Source organism: Orbicella faveolata, unplaced genomic scaffold, assembly GCF_042242905.1.
Source record: "Orbicella faveolata isolate gen_17 unplaced genomic scaffold, um_ofav_v1 contig_46, whole genome shotgun sequence".
In the NCBI taxonomy this organism is placed as follows: Eukaryota; Metazoa; Cnidaria; class Anthozoa; order Scleractinia; family Merulinidae; genus Orbicella; species Orbicella faveolata.
The window spans coordinates 31,678,910-31,699,272 of record NW_028301576.1 but is presented as its reverse complement, the minus strand read 5'-3'; the positions used below and the strand labels follow the sequence as shown (position 1 = coordinate 31,699,272).

Here is a 20,363-nt window from a genome sequence, read left to right as displayed (position 1 = left end):
TCGGTATATCAACTTTTTAAGTAGCTTTAAGTCAAAATTACATTGCACAAAAAACAGACCACCGACTGGTTGTAGATAGGAGAGAGGGATATGACTCCAACTTGCAGTTCCATTACTGTCACTTAATCTTCACTCAATCTGGTTTGGGCCAGTTGCTCCGCCTTTTCATTCCAGAACTCTTGGCGTTTCTTTTCCAATCCAGAGGCAGAATTGACCTCCTCTGGGGAAAATGTTTTCATATTTTTCGCCTTGGCGTGATTATATGGAACCTGCATTAGCACATCATTTACAGATCTATTTTTCTTGACATCAGATCGTATATCTGCTAAAACAAAAATTTCAATATAAATTTTAGTGCTTATCCATACAGTCTTTGCTAGGATTAAATTGTTACTCCGATCCTCTGTAAGGTTGTCAACAAAACAGAGCACTGAGATACACATTTCTGCCTCCAAAAAAATGCGAGGGAAGTTGATTTAGCGATTTGTTGGACAAAAAATGCATGGTAACATCTTGTAGTCTAATCCCTGGCTTATCACACTTATTTTTTAACAATAATTCAAGATAGGTAAGCAAGAAAAAAGGCCACCCTATCAATTGAAATCCCTTTTCGTTTTGTGTACCTGAGCACTTTTGAGTAATTTTTCCACTTCTTCCCTTTCCTTTGAACCGGCCAAGAAAGCTACTCTAAAATCGAAAGTTGATCAAAGATTTCCAGATCTCATCAATGGTATACTTATTTGTTTCTGCGGTAGAGGAATTACATCCTCTTGTTTTAAGTCGTTCTCGTTCTCCGTGACATCACATTGGCAGCTTCAAGGTTCCTCTGCGTCCTTCTGTTCGTTCACTGCATGAACTTCAGGGTCGCAGCAGAGGAATTGACATGCTATTGTTTTAAGTCAGACTCTATAGCGTCAAATCGTGGACAAAATTTTCATTTTGTCGTCTCGTCATTTCAACTTGTCGTCTTGTCATTTCAACTTGTTGTCTCATCATCTCAACTTGTCATCTCGTCGTCTCAACTTGTCATCTTGTCACTTCAACTTGTTGTCTCGCTGTGTCAACTTGTCATCTCGTCACGTCAACTCGCCGTATCGTCTCAACTCGTCTTCTCGTCACGTCAACTTGTCTCATCATGCCAACTCGCCACCGCGTCACTTCGACTTGTCATCTCGTCGTGTCAACTCGTCATCTCATCATCTCGTCAGCTGCCTTTTTTTTAATACTGAGAAGACCGTGGGACAGGAAAAACAAACTGCACAAGCTCAAGTACCCACGTGCGATTCCACTGCGATTCTGCAAGATGGACGAGCTAAATGCAGTGAAAGACATTCTCAGAGACGCGCTTTCGCGTATAGATCAAATCCCTCTGCAGAATTCACAGAGCCAGAATCCTCAATCAAATGAAGAACACGAACTGCCTCCTTCTTCAAACAATACAAATGCTGGTTTCCTGGCTAGAGCGCAAAGTAACTTTAGGTAAGTTACCTGAAACTGATGAAGCTAAATTGTTTTCGTGTACAGGACCCTGAACAAACTGGCCGTCTCAATTTCTGAATGTTACGTTGCAAATACATCTTGCATGGAGGGGAGGTTGAAATACTGAAAGTAACCACATGTAGAAGTACAAGGCGAGGAAGTGTTTCGAACGGGAATCGATTCTCATACTACAACACCGTTAATCCTAGAATTATGCCCCTTGGACTAAGCACTCCCCATTTTCTACTATATTTGAAACAAGCACCCCGGATGCTAAATTCGAGGATTTATGGTTACTTAATCACAGACTAATACAGATCAGTCGATGCGTAACGTGACTGACTTAGTGAATTAATTCTGTAGGAAATAATTGAATAATGTAGCTACTGTATGTCAGTCAATGTTGGAATCAAAGCTGAAAGTCTAGTGGCAAGACTGCAGTTTAATTTTATTTCTCTTTATCAATTAATTCATAGAAATCGGCAGTGTGAAATTCCTCCAGAGTTGATATGATTGTATTCTATAATACACATAATCATGCATAATGATATTAACTGAACTTAATTTCTAATCTGACAGGACAGCCTTCCCACATCTTTATGTTAGACGTGCATGTCCACTTTCCCAGCCTTTAGATGGTAGAAGCCAGGCTACAAGGCCCAAAAAGGAGGCAAAGTATGTGCCATTTTTTGTGAAAGACACCTGGATGAAAGAATTCTTGGTTTTGTCATCTCCTAGAGATGACAAAATGCCACGGGCTGAATGTCTGCAAGTTTTACAAGCAGCAGGACTGGGTAAAAAGAAAGTTGTGTTTAAAGACAAAAATGGAAACTTTGATCACTTGAAAAGCACTCTGGAGGAGCATTTCCCCAAATTAAAGTCCCAGAATGGTGCTTTTGAGCTACTAAGAGCAGACAAAGGTGGAAATTCACGTCCTCTTATTAACATTCACATGTCCAGCACTGGGTACACAATAAAGCAGCTGAAAGAAGTTGTCCCTGGCAGTACTGTAATTTATGTTAGACCAATCCAGAGTGACCTGGATATGATAGTTGTCCAGAACGAAGATGGTGAGAAAGCATACACTCAGTGTGTAAATTGCCATGAAAGTGTACTGTTGGTTGGAATCAAAGAGCATGCAGATTTGTGTAATGGTGGAAATTCAAGTTCCGCAACTGACTTTCTCACAGAAAACTAAAACCCAGACAGAAACCTTGAGCTCGGCGGGAACACTTTAAGGATAAGTTGGCATGATATTTTCGTTGGATATTTTTGAAATTTAAAATGGCCAGTCAGTTAGTTGCAGGTCTTTTGTACTACTGAGAATCACAATGTTTCAGTATATCACACACTGGAAACACTAGTGAAACTAAAGAAAGTCTTACTCTAAAATTACTGAGCTGAAACAGTTCTAAGGCATGTAAAAAAATAAGGAATGATTGGTAAAATTCACTATAGCCCTCAAAATAATTAAAGTAGCAATATTTTTATATTTTTTTTTTTGTAAAAAGAGGTATGTTAATAGCCAATCCTGCTGGTTGAGGCAAGTTTTGTATTACTATTTGGGAGCCCGTCCTTTTAGTTGAAATATATATTCAATACAGGTTTTATCTCTATTTCCAGCAAATTAACTGTGGAAGCCTCCTTTGAAAGTAGTGTATCAGCAACCATAGGTATCATCCAACAAGTATTTCCAGATCTTCCTTTAGCTGCTGCTCAGCATGCACTGAAAGTGGCTAATGGAGATACTAACAGAGCAGTGGAGTTCCTGTTAAATGATAATAGTGAGGAGTGCTTTTTAGTTGATACAGTGCACCTACCATATTTTCTACATTTAATGTCCAGTCTCTAGTAAGTGCCCCTGTGGTGTCATGGAAACAAACCACCAACTGCTCACCAGTGGAAAGAAGTTAGAACTAGAGCATGCAATAAGAGAAGGTTTAATGTACTTCACATATATTGCCAAAGACAATAATGATGCGTTAGTTCAGTTACATGTAACTTGACATGTAACTAGAGGTGGCTTGTTCAGCTAAAAGCTTAAGCAGGTTAAAAGATAAACATAAAGATACAGTGATGCAGTTGATAGCATTCTATTCTTGGGTTGCAGAGATACCAGAAGATGATAAAAGCAATTCAGCCTTGTTACATGAAGAAACATTTCCAAATGAAGGTACACCACATTTTCTTCTTTTCAGTTACTGATTCTGTTTTTTGACAACTTCAACATCCCTATCTAAATTATGGCAAGTTTAACAGTCTTATGTCTGTTTGACAATCTGTATTTCTGATGTACATGTATATATTTTGAATCAGAAACAGCATCCTTTGGAGAATACCTTACTGCAACTGAAGTACTAAGCCAGTACAGGACACAGATTGTCAGAGGAACTGAATTTATAGACTTTGACAGAACCAAAATGTCCACACTGGGACAACTGATGTGTATTTATAAATGACCAGGAATTGAGTTGAAAAAGAATCCAGATGTCCATTTTGTTGGGGAGTGTGGTGCAGATGTAGGAGGTCCAACAAAAGAATTTTTTCACACTGCCTTAGCATCATTGAACAAGGTAGATGCTATATACAATTTCCAGTTATTCACCGGTGAGCATGGCCACCTAGTTCCCTTGCATGGTCCAGATGTTCATTCAAGTGGTTGTTTTGAGATGGCAAGAAAATTACTTGCACACAGTGTGCTCCAAGGCGGAGGGGGTATGGACGGTCTGGCTCCAGCTATTGTCGAGTATCTATCAACTGGCTCTCTTGAAGAGGCTTCAAAGCTTGTTACTTCTGCTGACCTTGCAGATGTTGACTTGCGCATGCTCATTGAAGAAAAGGTATAATCTATGTAGCCATGAAATTAAAATATTACTTTTTTGTGCCTGGACACAAGTATATTATCAAGTTTTCATTTTCCAAACATTTGAGTATGCAACTTTGTTTGATTCCTTTTTAACCAGTGATATAGAATTACTGTTCAATTGTAAGAGAAATAAAATATTGTAGTTTTTGGAATTTGAATCCACATTCCTCTGAATACAGGAAGCGTGTGATTACTAATTACACTATTGGGACAGCCACCCTAGGAATGTGGTAATTTTCTGCATGCATGCACATGGGAATCCTGGGATTCCTTCATTGCACCATTAAAAAGTTACAGAATCAAGAAGTCTAACATATGGACCCATGTTTTACGTCTATGGAACAGACGGGTTTGAGAAGTTAACTCCTGAGGAGAAAGATAAACTGGAAGAGTTGCTTGTGCGTCGTGGGTTGACCACACACGTGCCACTTACTGCCCTGAACATTGATTTAGTAGTAAAAGACCTCCTAGTGGCTGAGGTGATTGTAATGAGGACCCTCCCACTGGATGCACCTTTGAAAGGAATAAATGTATTAGGTCTCAGAGAACTGTTACGCAAGTACCCCAGTGCAGTTAGCAAGATTTTTCCATCTGTCCAAGATGCAGTAGTCAGTGCTGATATATTTCTACACAAGGTTACTTTAGCTGATGAGGAAGTGAAGAACAATGAACCGGAAGAGCAGGTATGGAAATGGTTCCAGAGGTTTGTTGAGGAATCAGGAAACCAAAAAGGCAAGTAGGAGAAAATGGCGGGTGCTGATGGCAAAAATTGCATTACTGGTACCCTCTTTGTCCCCCGATTCTTCATGAAGTTTTTATGATACTACCTGTGGGAGAAATTATGTTTGAGTCTAGGCATTTGAGGTAAATGTTATAAACAATCAAAGCCAAGTTGATGATTAGTTGTCATGGCCTACACAACATTCTCTTACTAATAGGCCCTTTGCACGATCCGGTCACCTGGTACAGAATTAATTATGCTGGGACGCAAGTTGCACAGTGGGACTTCCAAACCAAAGGAAAGTCGGGCTGGACTGGTACAAGTTTCTTTGTTTGGGAAGTCCCACTGTGTAACTTGCATCCCAGCCTAATTAATTCCATACCATGTGACTGGATCATCCAAGGGGCGTATCCCTAACTTCATTCTAATATTTCTCCTTATACCATTTTCATAGTTCAGTCTTCAGGTTAAAAATAATTGAATATTTTCTAACAAACCTTCTGTAATTTAAAGTCCAGACATCAACTCAGGACAGGCTTTCCCAAATAAGGTCATACATGTAGGTGATAATTGGAATAAAGGTGAAAAACAATATTGCCAAACAGACACAATCTACATTTAGCAGCCCGGTCATTTTTTTATGCTGTAATCCTCAGCACCTTCCATTTTTAAATTTCACAGTCTGGAGAACCATTCTTGAAGAAACTGGTGTTATTTATAACAGGGCAGCCAACCTTATATCCAGAGACCAACATTGATGTTGGATTTATGAACAACCCATCAAAAAAGCTGATGGAAGCTGACTCCTGTTTCAACAAAGTGTATATACCAGTTACCCATCCAACATATGAAGATTTTAAAAAGTCTCTCACCACCTCTGTATGTTATGGTGGAGTTGGATATGGAAGATTTTAATTAACCCTCACATGTTGTTCCCTTTCCTTCTTAACATCCAAACTTTTAATGAAAGGAAGTTTTCTTGTTGGGTTACTATTCAAGCTTCAGATTGTAATTACAGAAGAACATGTTTGGTATCAGTAAGTATCAACATCAACAGACAGTTGTTTTTTGAAAGGTGGTAATGATCTGTGGACATGTGTACTGACAGGTAGCTGTCAAGTCCACCTTACTCGTATAGGTTTGTCAATAAATAAATAAACTGCATAATTTACATTAACATTTCTTGACCTCCGAATTAGGTTCCAAAGTTGTCACTTGATGTATGAAGTTTTGTACTGATTTATTTACTTGACAAACCAAGGAAATCTTTAGCCTGATTGCACATACACATGTTATATCATAATCCATTAAATATTTTTCCTTGCAAGTGATTGGTCTTTATTTGTCATGTGACTGAATGCAATCCAGCTAAAACTGGAGAATATCCAAATAGTATTTTCCATTTTTCATAAGATCTTACATGACAGAAAATATTTGAAGGATAATAAACACAATAGCACCCATTACATATTTGTCCTTGGACATTATCTGTTCTGCAAAGCTCAGTCTTCCTCGTGCTTTGCTATTGGAAAAATGGTTGCTTCTTGACACAGATAATGTCAATGGACAAATATTATTTGAGTATATTTTCACACCAAACAGATGCTATTGTTTATACAACATAAATTACATTTAGGCATCCCTGTTTTCATTTTCAGTACTATGGTAGAAGGCTACACAAGCAGTCAACAACTTGTAAATATATGTCAATTCCAAAACTTTGGCTGTCAGCCAAAGGGTTGAACTGCATCAGGTGATGATGAATCTGATTTGAAGGAATTGAAAGGTGAACATCCGGAACTTCTAATGCATCTCCAACCACGGAATCTCTGCTCCATGCTTGGTTGGGCAATGGCCCATCATAGTCAATGCCAAAGTGATCAATTTCATGCTGGAGAAATAAATAAGTACTTAAGTTAGCCACATTTAATGAACAAAATCCCCCTATGGAACTTACAAGAATACCAATTAGGGTTCATCCTGCAAGATCATTTCTTACCTGTTCCAGATGGACATCCAGTAGCTCATGTCGAAGACCCCACACCCAGAGTTGAGCAGGAAACATATTGCCCTCGGTTGATGGTGGATGATGATTCCATCCCTCAGTAAAAGCCTTCAGACTACTGTTGATCCTCTCTTTGAAAACATATCTTAGGGCAAACAAATGAACATCATTTCCTATGTCTAATATACCCTCACTTTCCATGTAGTTAAAGAGGCTGTGAAATATATACAGACAACCACTAAACACATCTTTCCACAGTCTTTCTATACGTTGATTGTGGCAACTCCTTCCAGCAATGAAACTTCCTCTATCAGGACCAGGCAGATGATGGGTGAACATGTACCATGCAACATCCACATTTTCAACACCTTTGTCACCACGAACTCTGGATGGCAATCCAAAAACCTCTACTGCACCAAGAAATAGTTTGAGTACTGTCTGAGCTCTGTTGTTGCAATCACATTCAAGGAAAGTAATCTGGCATGGATATCCATCGATGCCACCATGGACAACAAAGCCCCATCTGCAAAATCACAATCAAGTTTACTTAATGTACATGAATCAGTCAATTTCAATATGTTGTAGAAACTGCAGTCAGTCTGTGCTAAGGAGTACTTTTCAGACTATTCTCATATGGATGATCACAGTACATCCAGAGCAGCTTTACACATAAACTTTACACAGTTTTTGTTTTCATCCTCAAATGGGTTTAATGTTAATGGGTTCAAACAGATTCATTTTTTAGCAACTTTTGGTAAATATAAATTTCTATTATACACTGAGTAGTAACAAACCTTATGAGCTTATGATTCCCATCGATGTGCCACAGGGATAATGGTGATCTGACATTATAAATTCATCTTTCCACAGCAGTAAGTTGAAGGGCACGCATGAGAATTCCTTCTGGACACACGTCTCATGCTGTCTTGAATCCGACTCCAATGAATATGCAGTCCTCTTGCTCTCAAAAAGCCACGCATCTTTTGGTAACCACAATTGGGAAACATTCTCAAAATATCAAAGCTAAAAAAAAAATTAGAAAAGAGAACTCTTCTCAAATTTCAATTACATTGCATCCTGTAGTCCCCTTCGTCAAACAAATGCAGTCACCTCATGCAACAACGATCAATAAATCACCCTAGCATGAGAACTGATAAAACCAATTATCATTAAATTTACTTTGCTGACCTATTCAATTGATGTTGAGCCCATTATATGATGTGCAAATAACAGTGTACAACCCTTTGCAAGTCCTATAGAATGCCAACTTGATTTCCATGATCTCCATGATCTTGGATGCAGCAGTTTTGAGTTATTAATTGAAAACACAAACTTACTGTTTGAATGATAAAACAATTACTGAACTGTTTTTCATAAAATATCCTTATTGGTCAGAAGTGAGCAGAACTGATAAAAATATGAAACTGGGCTACCAAAGATACATAAGCTTAAAGGGGAACTGACCCAAATGATGTTCAGGAAGGGGTTAATTTTGAAATAGTTCTCAAAAAAGGAAGTTTAGAAATATTAATACTCACATCTGATCGTCGAGCTCGTCCATCAAATGTACAAAGTTGACCTTCCTCAAGTCATACTCTGCTATTCGTCTTTGAATAGTCTTGCTTGACATGCCAAGTATTTCCCCTATTTTTGCCAAGGGAAACTGGTAGTCTAAATATAACTGAAGCAGATGTTCAGGAATATGAACAGCTGATCTTCCACGACAACCTGTTGATGTAAATAAGGAAATATCTTTGTTTCCAGTAGCCAAGGACTTCAGGGAATCATGTGCCCCTCTTAAGATGTCCACCATTACCATGGGAATATTATACAGGGCGAGGCTCTCTGGGCTAGGTTCTGAATTCTGTCCACCTGAACGCAAAGATAATCAATCCCATCCATGTCCTCGTGGAGCCTATCATTTAGCCGGTCTAATACATTTTCAATGCTCATTCACAAGCATTCCTTTAGCTCCTCCACAGCAGCCATCTTTGAATGTTGAAAGACTTTAACACCCAGGCCTCCTCTGAAAAGCATTGACGAGTTGAAAACACGACACGACGACAATGCGGCGAGTTGACACGATGAGATGACAAGTTGACACGACGAGACGACGAGTTGAAAACACAACATGACAAGACGACAAGTTGACGTGATGAGAAGACGAGTTGAGACGACGATATGGTGAGTTGACACGATGAGATGACAAGTTGAAGTGACAAGACGACGAGATGAAAATTTTGTCCACGATTTGATGCAATAAGACTCATTTTCAGTGACATCACATTGGCAGGTCAAACCAGGTTCCTTTGCCTCGTTCTGTTCGTTCACCACGTTATCTCCAGGATTGGCGGTGGAGCAACTGACGTCTTGTTTTCAGTGACATCATATTGGAAGGGTCCTTTGTTTTGGCTCTGATCTGTTCATCTTAAAGGTTGGCGGCATGCTCTTGGGGGCTTCTTTCCGGCTCATTTTTCACATTGTTGGCCTCAGAGCTTTAACCAGCTGTGCCTGTTTGGACTGTTGGAAGTGAAGTCCACTCACTACTGAGTACGAAAAGAGTGCCTTTATCATACTCTAGCAGACAGTTGTCAACTTCCTCCTCATATAAAAAGCATTCTTCCTTTAGACGTATCTTTTCTTACCTGATGAAATTAATTTCAAGACATTTGTAACATGACCAAGGTAAGATACAGTGAGCTTAGAAGAGTGGGTTGCTTTGGTGGTTGCCGCACAAGCTTTGATAGGGAGTATCAGCAAAGCGTCAATAATTCGTACTTCTCCTTCCTGACCGATTTTTAAATGTCAAATTTTCAAGATAAACTCTCTAAATTCAACTAAATTCTTTTTTAAGAGTAAATTTGTTACGCCTACAGCTGAACGAAGGATGAAAGAAGCCAGTCTAAAAAAACATACAATACAACTCATTTATAACCTTCCATTTAATGTCACCAAAGACACTAGACTCGCCATTTTCCAATACAAAATAATTCATCACGTTATCCACAAATTTGACACTTTTTAGATTCAATCAAAGAACATGATAAATGCCACCTCCATGGAGAAAGACAAACATTACCCATCTGAAGCTCGGCTTTTTTGGTCTCTCTTTAATAATTGGTTGAACTCCAAAAATGGAGATACGATCACCTCAATAAAAATGAAATAATATATGGCATGACATAACTTTGCTCGTTATCTTGGCTTAAACCTCTGCATGATTATAGCTAAATATTATTTATACACAGCCTCAAGAAAAGAAGAGTTATATTTCGATGCCTTCTTAGCAATTTTGACAAACAAAATTAAAATTGAGAAACATAAATCCAAGTGTTGGATATCCAATACTATTGCAAGTTGGAGTAGGCTCAGAAGGTTCCTGTTTCCGCAGTTCGACTTAGGAATTGGCTCACTCTTGATGGATTGCAAACAACTTTAATGACGAGAACATCAACATGCCACCATCTTGTGAAGGCGTGCTCGTGAAACTTACAGTTCCATAATGCATTGCGATCTTAAAGCGTGACACGATGTCACGATATCCATGACACTCCCCCCTGTTGACCAGAAATAAAAACCTAGGTAGACTAATCTGGTCAACACATTCCCTTACATCATTTTAACAAAGGCAAACAACAACAGTAAAGTGTTCTCAGTTCAATGTCACTTAAGTACTCCTTAATTTAGATTCTCCAGCCATGTTTTTCTCCTCTGGTCCGCTTCTACAGCAGCTGCCTTCTTGGGCGGTCACATGTTGGCTCAAGAGGTTGCTCAGCTCGAACACCACCGGCGGTGGGGACAGGATCTGTCCTTCTGGAACTCACTGCAGGTTCCGGCTCATCATCCTTGCACGGGACCTCCAAGGGGTAAAGGCGCTGCACTGGACGTCTGAGCGTAGAGGTTCTTCCTCTCTTGCTTTTAACTTGAACAACAGCTCCTCTGACACAGCCATCAGATCCTGTGACAAGACTTTCAACCTTTCCAATCCTCCACTTTCCTCTTGGCTGATTTTCATCATGAACGATAACCACATCTCCAATGGACACAACTCAGTCTGTGGTTCTCTGGGTAGCATTACGATGGGAGTTCCGTAACTCCAGCAAATACTTGCTCCTCCATCTCTTCCATGGTTAATTACATTCTTCAACCGATGCATTCGTTTGTTCAGATCCTTAGGCTGAACATCTGTGTCACTTTGCTCGGTGTCTGAACTGTTGTCTGGTAGGCTCATCAGTCGTCTTCCACACAGAAGATGTGAGGGTGTGAGGGGTTCTTCAAAATCCTCACTTGACACAAATGACAGCGGTCACCAAACGACTTCATGAATTAAAATCGTGCCATTCTATCTACTGTAAATTTGATCTGTATACAGTGGTCACCCAGCGATTTTCCAAGGGTGACCATTATATACAGGTTTGACTGTATATGTATACCTTTCGAGCTGGTTACTCATGAGATTTTTCGATATCTTCATTCCTGTGAAGTGATACGATAACATATTTACCTTTCTGATGGTGCCCTCTTCCTCCTCTTCGGTAGCATTGCCTGCCATTGCTTCTGCAATATTGCTGCGTGCTCTGTTACAGTGTACATGAACCCGCAGTATTAACACAAGCGACAAAAAATGAAGTCGCAGATAAAAAAAGAGTTGTGTACGAAAAAAAGTAGTCGCAGATAAAAAACAAAAGTCGCGGATTAAAAAAGAAGTTGCGGATGGAAAAAAGAAGTCGTGGATAAAAAAAGTCAGCTTAAAAAAAGAAGTCGCAGATTAAAAAAAGAATTCGCAGATTAAAAAAAGAAGTTGCAGGTAAAAAAAATTTGCGATAAAAAAAAAGTCAATGTCCCTTCCAGGCCACCGTAGTTTGAGCTATCAGCATGTCCTGTTGGGTCTTTAATTGCAAAAGTAGTGCTGTGAAAATATCAACAACCATGGACAATGCTGTGGTCAGACTTGAAAGTAGAAACGTAATGTTGATAGCTACTTTCCTGCGGTCCGCCATTTTGTCAAATATGTAACCTGGTCCCTCACTGTCTCAAGAGGAGGGAAGACTTTCTACAAGTCACAAATATTCACATTAACGCTTCATAAAGATGTCTTGAGGGGGAGGGTTGTCTTGGGTACCCGAGACCATGTAACTGGGGTCTTAGTCTTCGAACTAAGCTTACATAGAGACAAAAGAATCGGTCACCCCAAAATGCAGACCATGCAGAATGGAGACTATGCAGACTGAGTATTTTTTTTTATTCTATTGTTTGCATTTACTTTTGACTCACATATTTTTTGGTTCAGTTCAATTATATATCGGAGTGTTTGTTATCCACAGGCCATGCAAACTTGGTGGTATTTGACTGCTGATGTGCTATAGATTTTGCAAGGGAAACTCCCTTTAGTCCTAAGTATGCTTAAGTAAAGCTATTTTAAAATGTAGAAATAAACTTCACTTGTAAGGAAATGTCACGCATAACATGTGCATTTTCTACTCTTGGTGTACAAAATGTAATTCCAAATGGCTGTTGGAGTGTGACTGCAATCATGCCAAAAAAGCCTAGCGCATGAAAAGATCCGTCACAGAAAACCGAATAGCATTTGAAATTCTCACCGTAGTACGGTTGTTATGATGAGTTGATGCAATGGTTAATTTATCTGTCCTTATGGCAGTTGTGTTTTTATGGCGATTAACACTACGAGTGGTCCCTCTTTCGCTTAGTCCATCGTGCGTCACTCCTAAGGAAACCTCGAGGAAAAATTTTCATGCGAGCATTTTTTCCTCGGGGTTTACTTACGGTCATGTTCAACTAAGCGAAAGAGGGAATCAAATACTCCTAGTCTAATGGCGATTCTGTGCTTTGTGAAGAAAAAGCGATTTGTGGGACGTCACTTAGAGTCACTGTCCTTGCTTTGTTTTATGAATCAGTTAAGAGGAGAACGAAGACTAAGAAAATTGAAAAAACACAACAACAACAAATTGGACAAAATAAATAAAACCACAAACCCATCAAAAATTGACACAATTTGTGCCCAGAATGTATGGAAGTTTATTTTTATGCTTGATTTTAGTATATTAAGGACCAGTAAAGGGAATTTCCCATAGAAAGTCTATTAAATGCATGAGTAAACATTCAGATGTTGAGTTTGTGCTGCCTGTGGATAAATAACAAACACTGAGACATATTGAACACTATTTTGTCGGGTGTTTACAAAACGAAGACCTAAGACCCAAAAACAAAGATTTTTTACAGGCCTATTAAACCAAGACCGTCAAACCTGGTCAACACTTTTTCTTCAGACACCAACTGACGCAAAATTAATGGGGTCTTCGTTTTGTAGCTAATGTTCAGTTCAACATGTATTGTCTTTGTTTCCTCGTATCAATGAAAGATTCACTTGCTTACTTTCAGTGGACCGCTCGAAATAGCCTACAATCAAAATCTTTGACTTGCGATCACACGTGTTTTTTGACGAACAAGACATAACATAATATAATATTACAACAATAACTCAATAATGTCTGGGGAGGGGTGGCTAAGTTATATGTCCAGTCTCTTAGGAGCTCATATGACTCTTCCTCTGCGGGTTCAGGCCTGAACAGCTAAGGCCAGCTTAAACTACAAAATAAAGACCCTTGTTCATTGTGAGCCGACACAAAATCAATTAATGGGGTCTTCGTTTTGTAGATAAGACCGGCTCAAACTGCAAAATGAAGACCTTTGCTTCAACACTTTGTTAGATGTCAACTGACACAAAATAAGTTCTTGTATGATGTTGACAGTTTTTATCAGCTAATCCCCTGTAGACCCCACTTCTTAACAGTACTTTGAAAACAATAAAAAATAGGATAAAATAAAGTAAACTTGCACACCTTCGGGGACGATATGAACGCAAAACCATCGGCCGCCCCCAATTTCAAATAAAGAAAATCAAATAGTGTTTTATTTGCTATTGGAGGAAAACGTACAAACAGAGAGAATTTCTGCAATTCCCAATAGAATTTACAAACGGTTAATCTTCATATTAATGGCTGAATAACGTTAACAAAGATCAAATTGGACACGAATTAAATGAAATAATTATCTGACTCAGTTTCTATCCCTTTTAATGCATTTGTATTGAAATGCAGGCATGCTTGTTTGTAAAAATAGGGCATGACCTAGAATATTTTGCGTATATATGATTCATAAAACGCAAATTTGAACTGGAACAAATTCAGTGAAAAACAATTGAAAGATAAGCAAATAACTCGAAAAACTATGCAATATATAGAGATCAATTTCATTTCCTTTCATTTCATGGTATGTATTGAATAATTCCATTGATATTTGACAACAGAAACAAAGAAAATGCCTATCACGTAAAAACGTAAATCCAATGAAATGTGAAGATTAAAATTCAGTTTTTTTACATTCTAGTGTTTATGCCTCGGAAACTGGCTTCAAAACTTCTCTACATATTAACCACGAACTGGTGGTTATTATTCACTACCTGCAGGAGGAAGTAATTCAATCACGTGTCAACACTATGCTAGTATTAAAGGATTTGTAATCATGCAGTCATGGCAACAGCACGGATAAAAACTTCCTTTACAAAAAAAGTGACTTATTTTTAATTGTAAGCTGCCAAGTTTGAGCATCCTCATCTGACAGTTTCAAAATGAAGCAGAGCATCTAGATAAGGCATCCAAATAATGATGTCACTTCCTCCATTTCAAAGATACCAGGTAAGTGAACTCTGAAATATGCCCGTATTATTTGGGGGCTGAACTTAGAGTCAAAGAGACTTCCATATGCATGGCATACTCAAATCCAAACAAGAGCAAAAATTGCAGTCAGTTACGTTAAAAGTCAATTTACAAGACCAGTAATGACGGACAAGCTTGGTAAAACAATAACTAATGCCAATTGTGCAAAGAGGTAATGGATTACCCAGTAAATGTTCACTATAGGTAGTGTATGGGTGTTTACCAAATAGGTAAATAGCAAAGCTGCGATTTTCATCATGCAAATGTTGGCAACTAGCAATCTTGCTTGGTGGTTAGCTTTTAATGATGGTGAGCATTGTGAGAATGTACAAACAAATTAACTGGGAATCTCTCTTCGCTTGCCTGTCTTTGAATCCCTTACATTTAAGGTTGGAAAGTGGAGCTTCAGGGACGGGTCATGGATGAAGTAAAAAGTTAATCAAAGGTCAGCCCAAACTCATTCGCAAGATATGCTTTGTGTGAATTGCGAAGGCTTTCGTTTACGTCACTTGGGATGTGAATTAATTGTAACGAGAAGTACGGAAAACGACTAGTCTGGTATTTCTTTGAGGCATGATAATACCTGCGGTCTCCTGCAGGGAAGGCTTTCAATCAGGCCAATCTCCCTTGAATGGATACATTCATCATTCTTTGTGGGAGAAGATTACATCCGAAGGAATGACCTTCCGGTGGCAAAAGTCCAGATGTCACGATTTGCACCTCGTTGCACCTTCCAAGAGGAACATCAGTTCAAACAAATTTTCATTGTGGTAAATCTCCGAGTACAATGGGGTGCTGGCTGTTTCCATGGAATCACTTGAGCTTGGTTGTGCCATACCCCTTGTTGGTCGATACGTGTAATTGTTCTTGCCCCCTTTCTTCCCTGCTGTCTCTTTCTGAACATGGTGTTTGGCAAGAGCCGTTCTATTGTGATCTTTAATGGCTTGCAGTGTACTTTTCTTGCTGGGATATAATGGCTTTCCCTTTCTCTTCCTGTTTCCATGAGAAGGTACTTCATATACAACTTTGTTGCAACCTTCTCTTGCAATCGTGTACTGCAGCAAACAAACTGAATTGTGAATCTCTCCTTCTCTACCTCATAGCAAAAAATATAGAATGACACAACCCTGCTTTATTACGCATTGAATTGATGTAAACATGATATGATTTCTTGCTCGCCAAGTCAATCTTCTTTTTCTCCAGGGTATCCACATCATTTTCCTTGCTAACCTCTACCGTCCACGTACAAATGCATGTGTCGTAAAAAACACCATTCATGTCACTTTTTATGTCTTCGCAATTCTCGAGTTTTGCAACATTGATAAGGAAAGACAAGTTCTGCCTTACTTTCAGAGGTGTTTTACTATATTTCATCCCCGCTGATATTTGCTGAGAAGACTGCGCACTGTTTCTGTGACCATGTGCCGTTCCTTTCTGCGGTTGCTTGTAAGTGTTTGTATTTCGCTGAAAAGCATGGTTTCTTTTCCTCACTAAGTAGTTTCTTTAGTTTTGCCATTGGAGTAATTACAGCAGCTGACATTTCAAACTCTCTCTGGAGTGGGTGCCTCAAATCGAGTTATACACGATCATTCTGTAGGCCCACACATCCACTTTCTTCATGTCATTCATTGCATATGTAATGCCTGTTTCTAGTTTTGAATGGAAAGCTTCCGGTGCCAGGAAAACAGGTGTGCCTTGATTCAGTTGTTGAGTGCAGGAATGAAGAACCAACACTGTCTGTACCAGGCATGACCTGCTTTTTGCAAAATTGGTGACTTTACACAAGATTGGGGCTCTCTGGAATGCTTCTGCAACGTCTTGTTCGCTGGCCATGTTGCTGTAATGTTGATTGCTTACAAGAGCATTGGCAGTTATGGAGGTAGCACAATCCATTGGCCACATCTTTGGCAATCTTGGTTATGATGCCACGTTCATTCAAGTCTTCTAACATCTGCTATTTATCCACAAGGGCCAAAAATTCCCAAAGGCTATGAACCATCTTGTCACACTCGTCACCAAATACTGAGAAATCAAAATAAACATACTCTAACATAATGGCATATGGGTTTTGGAAAAATGCTTTTAACTTCACAACGTTGTCGTGGTTGATGTTAAAGCATCGTGGCCTCTTTCACAACTCCTTCCGGTCTTAACCACTTTCCTTGGACAGCTTTTTTATAACAATGGTATCCATCTCTTCATCACGATGTTTAGCTTTCCAGACAACACCAAATGATCGTTTTCTGACAACGACAAATTTGAAGTAAAAAATAATTGCTGCTTCTTTGAAAGGCATTTCAAAGTAAAGGAGAACGACATTTTCCCTTTTGGAATATCTTTTTTCGTTTTAGAGATATCAACATTTTTTTATTATGCAAATAAGGAAAGTGATGACATCATAGGTGGTTCCACTTAAACAGTAAAATACTGAATCAAGAATATCTCCAGAAATATTGGAGCAGCATTCTTCAAACTTGGCACCAGAAATGCACATCACAAGAAACAGAATGACACCAACTATGTTGTTGCCATGGCAACACTCTTGGCTGCAGTCTCTGTGAAAAACCAAAAATCCCCATTTGAAACCTTTTAAAGTGGGACAGAGGGTCTTGCTTGGAACACACATGATTCCTATATTGTCTTAACTTCCTCATTAGATTGTTGGGAGTGGATGATCCTTGTTTAAGATAAAATCTGGGAATTTTAGTCTTAATTAAAACAGGACCAGTGGCACAGCTGTTGTCATGTCAATGGCACAGCAGGTGTCATTTTAAAAATAAAATGGAGGTGTTTGGTTTGAAACTTACTGTTTCCTGTAAGAAATATTCCCTATTCCTGTTATGAGTTGGAATGCAAACATGGTTATCTCTATGTACTCTTTTTTTCTTCTGAATTTTGTTGATTTCTGTGGGTTGCGTGCAGGACTGAATGCAAGGCACATAATGTCAAAAAGCAGAGTGCACTCAATTGGTTATGTTTCAGAAAACACATTTTTTGCTGCCTACGATTGGATAAAAAAGGTCTGTTTTGAAAAAGTGTTGGCTGCTGTTCTAAACCTTGTTAGTGTTTCGGGGTCTGAGTATTCGCGTCTGAAAAAAATTCTGGAAAACTGATATGAAAAACATTCTCTGTTGCTGTTCTAGACCTTGTTAGTTTTTCACTGTTCATGATGACCCGCAAGCCTTAGAAACTCACATGATGGTCATCTGAATTGACAAAGGAAATGTTGACAACACAGTGCAGGACCGTCCATCAGAAACCAAGGGAAATCCCTGGAAAAGTATTACTCACACGTCATCGTGTGTTTGTCTCCCTGATTCATGACATTTTATTCCGAGTGCAGCAAAATATGCTTTCCTATCAACATACTTGTTTTCCCGCAAGTGATAATTGGAACTTCCGTTAACACAACATTGAGATCATTAACAACTTTCATAAGTCTTCCCACATTCTTGTGTGGGAACGCTTCTAAGAACCAGGTATTCTGAACTTTAACCAAGCACCAGCCTTGCTCCTGCAATGTCTGAGCAGAGGCATGAGCATCGAATGTTATACCCAAACTTCCAAAGGGATAAAAAATTTTACAAGACTACAAACACCTGTTGTTAGCAGTTAGATCATATAGAGCTTATTTTTGCCACCTTTGGAAATGTTTGCACTTCTGCTTTGTATCAATGTGGCCTGGCATCAGAACACGTGTGCTTTGAGAGGTAATTTCAAAATGTTGACCATGCAAACAGATTGTCTGTCGTGTAAGCAAAGTTTTAAATCTCTTTACTCACTTGAGAAACATAGATGGGATCAACACGAAGACAATTCTCTTGTAATTCTGGTGTTTAAAGACGCTTCTGGGAACATTGTCTTACTTCCACAGCTGAGGCAACAACTTGACCCAATTGACCAGACCAGCTACAAATTGTGGGTGGCAGGTTTGGTTAAAAGAGTCAATGCCACGCTCCATCCCCATTTGCCAGGTAAAATGAAAAAATAGGTATGCTGTTGATACAGAAGCTAATGTATGTTATCAAATTTATATCAGTGTAAGGGTACTGGCAATCTTCGAGGCCTATTTGCATATTAAGGGCTCCAGTATTCAGTGTCCTTGTTCTCAATGTTATCCTGATCATATAAGTCACCAAGTTAAAATTCTATTCAAGTGGACTGGATAAGTAAAGCCAACCTTAGGTCATTTGAGTATGTTTAGGCTATCATTTTATAAATCGCATGAGTGCGTTCAAAACGCACATGGCCTTTTGCTTCCTCACGCGTTTAACCACATGAAAATTTTATGCTGCTGTGAAATTATGTTTTTTTCTTTAAACGCCCTGAAAATCGTGACCAACCAAGCAAACACAACAGATTTAAAAAACAAAATCATAGGATAATCCTTAGAGAATTTTTTTCTGTAATTTACAAATTTTAAGATTTTTGCTTCTTTTTAATACATTAGGTAGGTGGGTCAAAATTGACTCGCAAAGTACCAGCATCCCACTTTGAGCATTTCCTCTTCAAGCTGCAAGTTCAAGCAAACTCTATAAAGCTCAATCCTCATACAGCAGTATAACGCGGAGGGTGTCTTACAAGATCTTCAACCCTGAGAGGCTGCACCTGTATCTGCAGGAACAAGATGGAGCAATCTTGCAGAGAAATTTCTTCATAGAAGAATATCATCAAACAACTTCTTGAAAAAAAAAATTGGTCTCGTTGATAGCGAGAAATGCACTTTCTGCTAAAGAGAAACAGAGAAACTGGCACATTTATTTTGGGCTTGCCCAAAAACTCAGTATTTTTGGACCAATTTTAAAGTATGGCTACAGTCTTGCCAAGTAATTGCCAAAGAGACACCCTTTGAGCCTGATACAGCACTGAGTCTAAGGCCAGATAGCTCTAAACATAAAATCCAAATTAACTTCTGCTGCTTAAATGTTAAATATTATATTTGGCTACGTAGACAGAAAAAATGTTCTCCAAAACTAAACGATTTCTTACTGTATTTGAAACATATCTATGAAATGGAAAAAATACAACTACAATCGCTTTAAAAAAGTGGGAGCCTCTGTTGCCTCTTTTGTAATCTCTTGACAGCTTGACCCTAGTCCCTGAAAACGAAAATAAAAATGAAGGGAAAAGAAACAAGGCGCATATATACCATGTATATTTTCTTTAATTTGCAATTCCGAATTTAAATTACTGACAGGAGTAAACTGGTATGATTTTGTTGTGCTAGAGTTGTAAGAAGTGCAACTAATCTAATTATGTTGTATCGTAAGCAGTGTAATGGGTATTAGTATCGTTAGTAGCGTGAGTATGCGTATTGTATTGTAAGTAATATAAGTACTGTAAGTGTTAGTATTGTAAGTGGCGTAAGTAATAAGTAGTGTAAGTAACTACATTAATATTGTATTGTAAGCAGTGTAAGTAGCAATTAATAAAATAAAAATAAATAAATACATAAATAAAACCTCCTCACAGACACTTCAAAAAGAAGAAGCCACCAGTTTCCTAACAAGCGCTCACTGTACGCTACTCACTATCTAACACAGAATAGATAGTGAG

At 38.7% G+C, this 20,363-nt stretch overlaps 1 protein-coding gene and 1 pseudogene across 1 annotated transcript; one reads left to right on the top strand and one right to left on the bottom strand.

Annotated features, from left to right (window-relative positions):
* The first annotated feature begins 1,303 nt into the window (after window positions 1-1,303).
* On the top strand, window positions 1,304-4,361 carry LOC110059725 (uncharacterized). The gene is made up of 5 exons (XM_089276904.1): window positions 1,304-1,479; window positions 2,050-2,673; window positions 3,103-3,263; window positions 3,590-3,652; window positions 3,943-4,361. Exons 1-5 carry the CDS (start codon window positions 1,304-1,306, stop codon window positions 4,323-4,325), a joined length of 1,407 nt encoding a protein of 468 aa, XP_089133030.1. The 3' UTR covers window positions 4,326-4,361.
* Window positions 4,362-6,947: 2,586 nt separating this feature from the next.
* Window positions 6,948-9,271, bottom strand: LOC149099748 (uncharacterized; annotated as a pseudogene).
* Between the last annotated feature and the right edge of the window lie 11,092 nt (window positions 9,272-20,363).

Excerpts from the sequence above, each read along its gene's own strand:
- LOC110059725 (XM_089276904.1), top strand. The coding sequence starts at position 1,304 with ATGGACGAGCTAAATGCAGTGAAAGACATTCTCAGAGACGCGCTTTCG. Across the intron at positions 2,674-3,102 it reads ACTGACTTTCTCACAGAAAA|CAAATTAACTGTGGAAGCCT; the intron begins CTAAAACCCAGA and ends CTCTATTTCCAG. Across the intron at positions 3,653-3,942 it reads AGAAACATTTCCAAATGAAG|GAATTGAGTTGAAAAAGAAT; the intron begins GTACACCACATT and ends ATAAATGACCAG.